At 41.6% G+C, this 13,041-nt stretch overlaps 1 protein-coding gene across 2 annotated transcripts in view; it reads left to right on the forward strand.

The window, feature by feature from the left end:
• Positions 1-13,041, forward strand: part of slc25a23a (solute carrier family 25 member 23a) — a 52,155-nt gene that overhangs the window by 5,114 nt on the left and 34,000 nt on the right. The window contains exons 2-5 of one of the 2 annotated variants that reach the window (XM_034188391.1): positions 1,882-2,083; positions 2,557-2,680; positions 9,520-9,607; positions 9,745-9,856. In XM_034188391.1, coding sequence (XP_034044282.1) covers positions 1,889-2,083; positions 2,557-2,680; positions 9,520-9,607; positions 9,745-9,856 — 519 coding nt within the window. In that variant the 5' untranslated portion in view covers positions 1,882-1,888. Of the gene's footprint in view, positions 1-1,846; positions 2,084-2,556; positions 2,681-9,519; positions 9,608-9,744; positions 9,857-13,041 lie in introns of those variants that run through there. The other variant, XM_034188392.1, reaches the window with a different exon arrangement.

Below are 13,041 nucleotides of genomic sequence, written 5' to 3' on the forward strand. Positions count from 1 at the left end.
CATTTATTTTTGTTTATATATTAATAATCTAATGATTATTATATACAATTTTAGAGAAAGAGACAAAAAGAAATAGATCACTGTGCCAAGGAGGGAATCTCTTTAGGGTCAGTGACCCTATGGCCTTGTTTAGAGAAGTGTTTCATAAATGTTAAAAAATTCATATATTTGCAGTTTAGTTGAATAATAAATTGAATTTTCTCTTATTTGTTTTTGTCTATAAGCACATGTAGTATCAATATCAGTGCTCAGATGACAGTAGCTTCTGGGAAAGGTGCAAGTTGCAATAAACTGTGATGCCAAGCGCTAAGGATACATGCTATCCAGTCACAGCAGATGAAACTTTTTTTACTACTGAGCAAACATCATTGTTAGACTTTTTTAGGTTCAATGATTCCACGGCGTGTAGATGTTACGGCGTCAGTAACTTATGGTTAAAATTTTAACCAAACTAATTTCCCACAAGTTATTTAAATTAACATCATGTCTGAAGTTTTATAAAGTGAAAATATCAGATATATGTTTTAGTTTTAAAGTATTGCACTAATTTTGAAGGTTTTAGTGTGGACATGCTGTACCTCAGTACAGTCACGACAGGAGAAATGCATTTGAGACGCTCTGATCAGGCTCCACACAGACAACAGCATTAAACTCTTTGTATATTGTGCCTGAAACTCTTGTGAATATATTCTCTGGGTTTATAGACGTTGTTATTGTGTTTGTTTTATGTAAAAATGCCAGAAGCAGCTCAGGTTGTTAGAGTCCTGCTTATGTCAAACACTGTCTGTCGTCTTTGTTCTAGAGTAATATATATAAGATGTCTGAAATTCAGTTTGTGTTTATTAAATTCCACGCATCTTAAACATAGCAGACATGGATTATCTGGAATTTTGTTTTGGCAAGTTTTCATGGTCTCTACTGCCATCTACTGGCCAGTAGTGTTCATAGCAGTATTCGCTCTAAGTACTGAGTGTCCAGTAGTTGGCAGTGTTCTATTTATTTTGACACCGGTTATATCAGACGGTTATCTAATAACAACTTGGCTTTTTTAATGTCTTTTTTTACAAATAAAAAAGACATATTTTACAAAAGCACATTTAAATGTAAACACCAACATACAACACACCTCACATTAACGTGTTGGTTTACATAGAATGAATGAGTCAACCAGTCAGTGTTAGGAGGCACATTTTACCCATAATCCTTTGCCATCTGTCTGTTACAAAACTTCAGAATTAGTGCATTATTCAACATTAAAAGATATATGTTATATTTTAACTTTGTAGAAATGACAGAATTGACATTAATGGAGTTATTCTATCTGTATTCATTTTATTTATAAGCCAAATCATAAGTCAGGACTGCTTTATTTTCCAAGACCTCTGCCTCACGGTGCCACTGTTATTGAGTAGAGACTTGAGCTTTGCTGCTCCTCTCAACTGCTTCACTGCTGGAAAATATGTAATAAACAGGATGGTCAAAGACAGAAGTGCTGACTTATTGTTTGGGTCTGCAGTCGCTTTTGATGCTACCAGAAGTGATTGTGGTGTTAAAACTCAAAATCAGCTTGTTAGTTGTTGAAAGTGTACTGAAGACAATACTAGAAGTTATCAGTTATCTTGTAGTTTCCGATAAATTTTTGGGTGGTTTATCGGTTTAGCTTTGTAAAAGAAAACTTTTCAGTTAGCTGATTATCTGTTGTCAAAGCTAATTTTTTGGCTATCTGTGCCCACCACTGACTCATAGCAATAATAACAGGTCCAGCATCAAGTGAGTGTGTCACAGTGCACTTGAGTAAGACTGTGAATTAAGAATTTGTCCCGATGTACAGTCCAGCTCTGGGACCAAGTGTGTGATTGTAACCGGGTTGGTCTGTTTCAGCTGACTGATGGGACCATCAAGGACATGGTTTCTGCAGGCGTACTGCCAGGTCAGCAGAGACCCTGGTCCTGATCCAGACAGGGAGACGTGCTGGGCCGAGCTTTTTGACCAACTTGACACCAACAAAGATGGAAGGATTGATATCGGTGAACTGCGGGCCGGCCTGGCGGGTCGAGGACTGTCCCAGCGCTCTGTGGAGAAGGTGAGGAACCAGAACCTGTTGGGAACTGGGTTCGATCTGACACCAGGACAGTAATGGAATCATTCAGACTGTGTGTGTGTGTGTGTGTGTGTGTGTGTGTGTGTGTGTGTGTGTGTGTGTGTGTGTGTGTGTGTGTGTGTGTGTGTGTGTGTGTGTGTGTGTGTGTGTGTGTGTAGATATGAAGGCCAGCATGTTTTCTATTTTTGAGCTCAGTAACATGAGATATCTGACCTTTGTCCTCGTATCTTTGTTTCATGTAGTATTTTTTTTTTTTACTGACTTTATTATTTTTCTCACATCGACATCTTGTGGAACCTTTTGGGTCGTTATTTCTCTAAATCTCAGAATTGTTGCTGAATGTTTGATGTGACTTGTGTTTTTTATCGTTTGTTTTGCTTTTGAGACATTTGTCTTGTGTTTGTGTCCAGCCCTCAGACTGAATTTGACAAAGTCTCTGAAATGTCACCTTTCAGATGGTGGAGGCTGGAGACACCAACCATGATGGAGTTCTAGACTTTGAAGAGTTCACTCAGTATCTTCGAAATCACGAAAAACAGCTCAGAATAATGTTCCGCAGATTGGACAAGAACAATGATGGTCTGTAGACCCAAACATAACTCTAACCCAAACCCACCCTAACCCCAGCGTACTCCTAACTCTGACCTGACCCCAGCCTAACCCTAACTGAAACCAAACCCCAGCCTGATCCTAACCTGACCTAACCTAACCCTAAGATGGCACTGCTGTGGACAGCTGCCTGCCAGAGTGCTCCCCTTTTAAGCACTTTTTACAACTTTCTTTTACTTCACAGTTTTTAATTCATTTTATTGGCCAGTGAATACATGCTGCTTCACTTGTTATTTATCGTTTCCCTGCCATTTGGATTACTTTTCCCGTGTCGGGTCCCGACCATGGCGGAGCAGCACCAGGGATCCTTTATCTACACGAGGGACCAGCTGATGGAGCTCCGGCACAGTAGCCTGAACGGGGAAAGACATGTTAACTGTAAAGAACTGCAGAGGAAATACCGGGCTGTAGAGCTGGGGGGGAGATGCTGGAAAAGAAGACGAGATATCTGACTTATCTTCCTTCTATTGTGATGGGGAACATAAGATCGTTGGTGAACAAAATGGACAAAGTAACATCACTTGTGAGGAGCGACAGGGTGTTTCATGAGGGCTCAGTCTTGTGCTAAACGGAGACAGCTGCATGAGAACAGTGGTGGGCACAGATAACCAAAAAATTTACTTTGATAACAGATAATCAGATAACTGAAAAGTTTTCTTTTACAAAGCTAAACCGATAAACCACCCAAAATGTATCAGAAGTTACAGATAACCGATAAATTCCAGTATTGTCTCTGGTACATTCGCAACTACTAACAAGCTGATTTTGAGTTTTAGCACCACGATCGCTTTTGGAAGCATCAAAAACAACAACAGACCCAAACAATGAGTCAGCACATCTGTCTTTGAGCATCCTGCCCCCTGCTGGAAGCTTCTGTTTACTACATGGCTTCCAGCACAGAAGCAATTGAGAAGAGCCACACAGCTCAACTCTCTAACCAATCACAGTGCTGCCGTCAGGCCGAGGTCTTGGAAAATAAAGCAGTGCTGAGTTATGGTTTGGTGTTTAAATAAAATGAATAGTGATAGAATAACTCCATTAATGTCAATTCTGTCATTTGTGCAAAGTTAAAATATAACATTTATCTTTTAATGTTGAATAATGCACTAATTCTGAAGTTTTGTAACAAACACAGACAGATGGCATTCTGGGTAAAATGTGCCTCTGCTCACACTGACTGGATGATTCATTCTATGTAAACCAACACGTTAATGTGATGTGTGTTGTGCGTTGGTGTTTACAGATAAATGTGCTTTTGTAAAATACGCCTTTTTTTTTTTTGTAAAAAAAAAAGGCATTTTCAAAAAAAAAAAGCCAAATTGTAATTAGATAACTGTCTGATATAACCGGTGTCAAAATAAATAGAACACTGCCATTTGCCCTATTGACGTATCCCATAATCCCTTGCGTGCCAGAGAGTCGCTGCAGTCAAACAACATATAGAGAATCCATATGACAATTGTAAATTAATATTATACAACAAAAATGTATTTTTTTATGCTTTTCATCATGTTAATAAGAGACTGCTGTATGATACCCTGAAAACTTGCTAAAACAATTATAACAAATAATCTGTGTCTGTTACGTTTAATCTGCGTGGAATTTAATAAACACAAACCGAATTTCAGACATATTATATATATTAGTCTGGAACAAAGAGGACAAACAGTGTTGTAAAGAACAATAATCAAGACGTTAAAGAGTAAACTTCACTTTCCCCCAGAACGACATGATCAGGAAGCGATTGTAGCTCACAGCAGCTCCCACTGAAAATAACGGAGAGACAGACTGTGATTCTCACGTTTACATAAAACAAACACAATAACAATGTCTATAAACCCAGAGAATATATTCACAAGAGTTTTAGGCTCAATATAAAAATAGTTTTATGTTGCAATATTAATGGTGTCTGTGTGTAGCGGTTAAAGTGCAGTTTTTGTAAATTAAGTTTGGAAAAAAAAAAAGGTTCTGTTTACGTTTTGCTTCTGGAAACACGAGTCCGACATGTGGTTTGAAAATATCAGCCCAGCTTCAGTTTGAATACTGCCATGAACACTACTGGCCAGTAAAAGGTAGTAGAGACCTTGAAAACTTGCAAACACAAAATTCCAGATAATCTCTGTTGCTACTTGCTACGTTTAAGATGCGTGGAATTTAATAAAAGCAAACAAACACAATAATAACGTCTATAAACCCAGAGAATATATTCACATGAGTTTTAGGCACTAGAGTTTAATGCTGTTGTCCTGATCAGAGTGTCTGAAATGCATTTCTCCTGTTGTGAACATACTGAGATTACCATACTGAGATTACCCCATCCCATAATGCACCAGGATACAGCATGTCCACACTAAAACCTTAAAAATTAGCGCATTACTTTAAAACTAAAACATATATCTGATATTTTCACTTTATAAAACTTCAGAAGTGATGTTAATTTAAATAAGTTGTCTGAAATAAGTTTGGTTAAAATTTGAACCATAAAGATAAAACTGTATGCCTCTGGATGACTTGGGTGATATTGGCCGCGTATCAGTATGGGGTTAAAAGAAATGAGTTTTTCCTTTTTTTTGGTTACCAGTTCTCCTTTGCCTGCAGAGGATAGAGCGGTTTCTCCTAGAAGCAGCTCTCCTCTGTTTGCAGAGGGTAGAACTACACATCTGTTCACTTGTGTTTACCACGTTAACGGTCTAAAAGTTATCGGACAAAAATTTATCAGAAGATAATTAGTCCGATAATGGTTTTCAAAGTTATCTGAAAAGATAATCCGATAATGAAAACTTTATCTTCGATAATTATCGGTTATCGGAACTGTGCCCACCACTGCACGACAACATACCGGACTCTGTGGTGAGTTTACCCAGCTTTCAGTTGGTGCGAGGGGACTGGAGCTGTGCCGACAGTGGCAAAAAGAAAGGCGGGGGAGCCGCTGTCTATGTGAACAAGAAGTGGTACAATCCAGGACACAATACAGTGAGGGATTGTGTGGCGCATGGAGCATGTGTGTAACCCAGACATTGATAATTCGTCCTTATTATTTGCAGAGGGAGTTTTCACATGCTATTGTTCTCATTGTTTACATCCCACCAGCGGGGGAAGTGTCACAGGCTAGTGACATCACCACCTCCGCTACAGCGAGGCTACAGACTCTGCACCCCAGTGCTTTCATTGCCATCTCTGGGGATTTTAACCATGTTAACCTTTCAACATCCCTTCACACTTTCCAGCAGTTTGTTGACTGTAAAACAAGACACAATGGGCCTCATGTATCAAAGTTGCGCACTTGTGTTGTAAATTTACGGTGTAAATTTGAAGTACACCAAAGTTGCCGTGACATGTATCAAGCAGTGCGCACCTGCCCATTTCCGGCGTACGCCTGACGTGACCTTGATAAATGCGGCGGGTGAAAACAATTGTAATTATAATGAACACGCCCATAGCCCAACACACGCCCAGTGGTCCCTCATTTATCGCGGGAGTTACAATCTAAAAATAACGCTGACTACTTCACGGACTTCGAGAAGTAGTCAGCGTTATTTTTTACAATTATTATAGACATGTTAAAGCTGTAAAACCCCTGTAAAACCACTTTATACACTTTCTCAATCAGGCATGAACATTTTCTCACTTTTCTCTCGTGTGTAAACACTCTCAAAGTTCAAACCTTAGTAGGAAAATAATACCAAACTGTTTTCAGGCCCAAACATTTGTTTGAGAAATAAAAATAGAATGTTTTCCTATAAATAATTATGATGGCTTTTAGAACTAACGAATTTAATTTTAACGATCAACGTACGAGGTTGGATACATAAGAAATTATTAATAGTGACTGACCAGTATTTCACAGATCGCGCCTCTGTGTCCTGACGCCACGCCATTTTCCACTGAGTCACACCTCGCTGCAGGTGTCTTTTTTCCGAGTGAAGAACACAGTTATGAGTAGTTGTTGGTGCTCTTTTTTCTTCTGGGCAAGAAGATTCTTATAAACAGACACGTAGAACACAATGCACTGTAAAAAAAGGCATGCAAAATTGGACTAAAAAAATCAGCGAAACTGCGAGGCCGCGAAAGGTGAACGGCGTTATAGCGAGGGACCACTGTATTCTCTTTTCACACGTCAACAATTCTTGACATGTGGATATTTGCTCGCTCAGTTAATAAGACACGCCTAATCTGTCAGATTTCTTTATTTTTAAAATGTATTTATTTATTTTATTGTAACAAACAAATGGAGAAAACAAAACCTGATTGCAGCACGGGCGAATTAAGGGAATGACGACACTAAAACGATCACGCCACATAATGTTAAGCTCAGCGCTGCTCTGGCTCCAGGCTCGAAGTCTGGAGAAAAAGGCGAGCAGCGCTTTCTTTGCAGTCAGCGCTGTGACCACGGATCGTGCTCCATAACAATCCCGCAAAGGCGGGATTTGTATTGATTATTATGTAGTATAATCAAGAAAGTGTTATTTATGTAACATATGCATTGATTTGTATAATGGCACTGTTTATCATGTTGATCATTTTCATTTTTATGTGGATTCCAGCGCTGGTTCATTTTGGTGTATAATTTACGCCACCTCTCGATCTGGTGTATATTTTCAGCGCAGCATACGACAACGACCACATTGATAAATGCCAAGTAGCGCAGCCATTTTGGCGTACACCCCATATACGCTCAAATATCACCGTACGCACGTTGATACATGAGGCCCAATAAGACTATTGACCTGATGTATGCTAATGTCAAGGAAGCAGGCAGTGCCACAGCCTCCCCACCCCCCACCCCACCCCGCATAACCTGGTTTATTTAGAGCCACTTTACATTCCTGCAGGTCAACAGCAACTGTGATCACCAGAGTGGTACGGAGGTGGTCACAGGAGGCTGAAGACAGATTTGAGGTGACTGACTGGGCTGTGCTCTGTGATGCTGAGGGGGAGGACATCAAAAACATTACAGACTGCATAACGGGTTATATCAACTAATGTACAGACAATATCAACCCAACCAAGACTGTGCACCATTACCCCGACAACAAACCGTGAGTGACCAAGGACATCAAGGCAACACTGAACTGGAAGAAGGCTGCATTCAGGAGTGGAGACAGAGAGCAGCTGAAGAGGGTGCAGAAGAACTGAGGAAGAAGATCACAGAGGGGAAGGACAGTAACAGGAGGAAGCTGGAGAGCAAGCTCCAGCAGAACATGAGGGAGATGTGAAAGGGGATGAGAACCATCACTGGTCACAGTAAGAAGGTGCACCAGATGATGGAAGGAGACCTTCATGAGCCATTGAGCTACACCTGTTCAACAGGTTTGACAATATGGACTCTGCCCACCCTTCCCCCAGCTCCTCTCAGTGCACCCCCTCCTCTGTGCACTCACCTCACACCCCCATTTTTACCACCTCCCTCCTCCCACCAACCTGCTCCCACTCCCCTCCCCTGTGCTTTCCAGCTGTGTGGGATTTTCCAGCACATCTTCAACTGAAGAGACTGTGTGGAGGTCCTGAGGCACCTCCACACAGTCTCTGAATCATCACGGGACCTCCTGCAGTTTGTGTACCAGCCCAACAGGGAAGTGGAGGATGCCATCATCTTGATGCTGCACAGAGCTTACTTTCACCTGGAGGCGGCAGGCAGCACTGTCAGAGTCATGTTCTTCAACTTCTCCAGTGCGTTCACCACCGTCCGGCCTGAAATGCTCAGCGATAAGCTCTGTGACATGAAGGTGGAGGCTCCACTGGTGGCCTGGATTACCAGCTACCTCACGGGCCGCCCACAGTATGTGAGGCTTCGAGACATTATATCCGACACCATCAGGAGCAGCACGGGGACACCACAGGGGACGGTCCTGTCTCCCTTTCTATTCACACTCTACACCTCAGACTCCAGGTTCTGGTCACAGTCCTGCCACCTGTAGAAGTTTTTGGACGACTCTGCCATTGTGGGCTGCATTGGCAGAGACCAGGAGGCTGAGTACAGGAGTGTGGTGGACAGGTTTGTGGAGTGGTGTGGACTCAACCACCTACAGCTCAACGTGTCTAAGACAAAAGAGCTGGTGGTGGACTTCAGAAGACGGAAGACCTGTCCGAACCAAGTTACCATCAGTGGAACTCAGGTGGACATTGTGGACTACTACAAGTACCTGGGTGTCCTCACAGACAGCAAACTGGACTGGACTGTAAACACAGATGCTGTGTATGACAAAGGTCAGAGCCGACTCTACTTCCTCAGGAAGCTCAGATCTTTCAATGTCTGCAGAAACATGCTGCAGATGTTTTATCACTCGGTGGTCTCCAGCATCACGTTCTGTGCTGCAGTGTGCTGGGGCAGCAGGCTGAAGGCAGCTGACATGAACAGACTCAACAAGCTCCTCAGGAGAGCTGGTTCTGTCCTGGGGTGGAGCTGGAGTCTTTGGTAGAGGTGTCAGAGAGGAGGATGCTGAGGAAACTTCAGGATTTGGGACAGCACCTCCCACCCCCTGCATGCCACACTGATGTCCTGTCAGAGCACCTTCAGCCAAAGACTGAGACCCCAAAACGCCACAGGTGGTCTTTCCTACATGTGTTAATCAGACTGTGTAACTCCTCCCCCTTCTGCAGGATGAAAACATAGTTATTCAGTTATTATTCACTGTTTACTGTTTCTGTACTCTGCAAAATAATTTACTTTGGGATAAATAAAGTTGATCTTATCTTTTCTCTTAACCTGACCCTAATTGAAACTGTACTCCAGCCTGAGCCTAACCTGACTCATTAGCAGTGCTTCTTCAGAGCTTTTCATTAGAGACACTTTGTGTTTTGCTTGCCAGGTGAGATTGATGCCTCAGAGATTCAAGACTCTCTACGAAGCATTGGGGTGAATGTCAGCCTGCAGGATGCCACCAGGATTTTACAGAGGTCAGTGCTTCGCTGTATGGCATCACATTGTACAGTCTGAGACTTTGACTTTTGTCTGTTAGCTTAAGAACATCACAGTGCAGGAAAAGCACCAGTCTTCATGTTGGTCAGGTGACAAGCTTGTTTTTGTTACTCAGTATGGACAAGGACGGAACCATGACTGTTGACTGGAACGAGTGGCGAGACTACTTCCTGTTTAACCCTCTATCTAACATGGAAGATGTGGCACATTACTGGAAGCGCTCCATGGTGAGGTCGTGCTTTTGTAACTAACATGTTTGCAAATGGTTGGTTTGCTATCAGCTAACAGCAGTTTCAGCGAGGGGGAAAAACCTGCCTGTGGGATGTGTTTCTATGACAACAATAAACAGCTAAAGACTATCTTATAAGGAACAGCGATACAAAGTACTCACTCTCAGCAGGAACCAATAGTCTGTCCAATCTACCATCACACAGGAGGTTTTTGATTCTATTGTGACAGACCTTGAATGAGAAATCACTGAAAACCAATCTGAAAATGCGCTTCATTGGCTTCAGCTTTTTGAAAAGCTGAGATTTTCAACTTAAAAGCACTCCTAGTGACTGTATAAAAAAAAAAAAAAAAAAAAAACTTTTTCTGGAGGTGGTTGCATGCAGCCACATACATTCCATTCTCATTTTGGGATACAGGACACATTTAGACATTTTCATGGACTTTAATGAAAAAAGGCTGGACCTGTCATGGAATCAATATCATGCCAGTTTGGGGCAGATTTTGAAGAAAGGTGAGGAGTGAGGGAACTTTAGGACATACTTTTACACACAGAATTGGAGATTACTGGTCAATCCGATTTTTCTTGCATGGAGTTTCTTTTTTTAAATTCGAGTTTTCACTTTGTGCATGACAATCACACAGTACTTTCCAGCATATACAAGCAGGGCTCCCATATGCAAATGAAAGTATCCATAGCACTAAAAGATGTGGAAGCTCTCAAAGAAAAAAAACACTTAACCCTCTGGGGTCCGAGGGCATTTTTTGGACAGTTCACTTACTTGGCATAAATGTTTTATTATTGCTGTTAACAGCTCTCCCTGCATCCCACAATCAAGTTTTATGTCTCTTTTTTTCAAGACAACCTGTGCTTTCAGAATATATATGTTTTTGTTGTGTTTTATAAGTGTAATAAAGGTTTACAATCAAAAATAGGCAAGGAAAAAATAAAGCGAAAAATTATTTTCCACACACATTTATTCAAAACACACAGCAAACAATAATAAACAACTGTTTTGACACTTTATAAAGGTAATTTGAGGTCTTGTGTGAAAGACTGTACAACAAAAAGGTTCAAACAATAAACACAAATGCACATTTTGAACAATATATACAAAATGGTCTATGCGTTTTGTTGTTCATTGATATGGTAAACAGTGCTTTACACAGAGAAAGCAACAGAGTTATCCAGTAACGTTCACATGCAAACTAGTGATAGTTACACACTCTTTGTTTGAGCACGTGAAATTGTCATCAGAGGCTCTCCGTCTGCTTTCACTGATCGCTGTGCGTAATGGCGCACTGGATGTACTCATTGGAGTACATCCCTACGATTACTCCCTGCCCTACGATTGGATTTTGGAAAACCATGTGATGGTGAACCAATTCCAATTGGACACTCACATTGCGCACATCATCACACAGCTTCTATGAGGAGTACAAAGATTGCCGATGGCTGGCTCGAAAGTCCGCGGAGTTAACTTTTCAGTTTCTATCTCATATCATTCAAAAGTTATTTATAATTTAGTAAAGCTTGGTCTTAGCCGTCGTATACGATGGCGTCGGCCCCAGAGGGATAAATAGAATAAGTAAAATAAAATACCACAAGGAAGAAAGTCAGCAGTCATCCTGCTGCAAGACCAGAATGACTTCCAATCTGGTGCTGTGGTACTGTCCCTGTTATTTAACTTATAAAGCGTAGGGTTAGGACTTATGGCAGCTAACTGAAACCAGGACTTAGATCAACAGTGTAGAACCCCTGGATGCAGGACAGCTCAGACACAAGGGTGATAAATAACAGTTTATTTACTCACATGAGTAACACCAACCCCGAGTTCAATTGCAGAATAGTCTTGACACTGGCATGAGTAAACAGAGGAATAATCCTCATAAAGGTGTGTACCAACTCAGGAAATGTCTACTTAAAGGAGTGGACAAACTCTTAATGAAAAGTGAGAATGAACAGAAACCTCTTTTCATGGAAGGGGCGTGTCAGACAATTCAAACTTAGCAAGTATCCTTTCTTCAAGGATGGTGAGAGTCAACACAGACTGAATCAAACTGACCTTTAGCGTCTTCATAAAAGTGAGTCAAACTGAGAAATATTTCTTCTTAGGTGGAAATCAAAGCTGGAGTCTTCTTTAACAACAGGAGACACACTGTCAGGACGAGCGGCTGCCCGGCCCCCGTAGCAGGTGGACCCGCGATGCATACTCCCAGACTAGGTTTAGGTGTAAGAGGATACATGGTCTTTATTCCAGGCCTAGGTTCGGTACACAGGTAATCAATCAGCAGAGCAGAGGTACAATCAGATTAGGCAGCGATGCAGTCAATGATGAGCAGGGGTCAGAGGCACGAGCAAACACAGAGTTCCAAGATGAGGCAACAGGCGTGGTCAAGGAGTGGTGGCTGGGAGGTGTTTAAATAAGACAGGAGTTAACAAGGTGCAATGTAGAAGGGGGTGTGGCCAGTGAACAAAGATTGAGCATGGTGCAAGATAAGTGAGGGAGGACAACACAAGGTGGAGTGAAGAAAAGACAAAGATACATGAACAGGTGCCAAGAGTGAGATTAAATGAAAGCACAAAGCAGACAGAAACAAAGTGAGGGACAAAGACACAAGGCAGGTGCAGTGAGAACATAATCAGATAGGTGTGAGGGAAACGGGGAACTATGAACAGAGATAAAACAGAGACTGAGGACAGAATAAAATATTACCATGAAGCGGATCAGGACAGAGCATGAACATGAGAATAAATCAGAGAATAATAAGAAAATAAACACAATAACAAAACTAGACTGGAACTGACTCATGACTGAAGTATAAAATAGAAGATAAACCAGATGGCAAAACAAACAAGCAAAGACTAACAGAAAGCAAAACACCATATAAAAGTACAACAAATGAGAACAGCAAAAATAAACTAAATGATGATAAACAGGGATTCCAGTTATGGCGTCTTGGTAGATAGTCGCACGTGAGAATGCTCGCACCTGAATCCTTGATATAAATATTTTATTTCTCTCCTGACTGGACAACACTATCAGCTAGTCTTACACCGCCTTTTTACCCATTCAGTAAGCCTCCGAAAGTTGCTAAATCTGGCCAGCAACCTGCAAGAACAACCCCGACAAGTACCGAAGCTAGCACTGCTACAACTACCGCTAGCACGACGAAGCCGCTT

This window comes from Thalassophryne amazonica, chromosome 15 (assembly GCF_902500255.1).
Source record: "Thalassophryne amazonica chromosome 15, fThaAma1.1, whole genome shotgun sequence".
In the NCBI taxonomy this organism is placed as follows: domain Eukaryota; kingdom Metazoa; phylum Chordata; class Actinopteri; order Batrachoidiformes; family Batrachoididae; genus Thalassophryne; species Thalassophryne amazonica.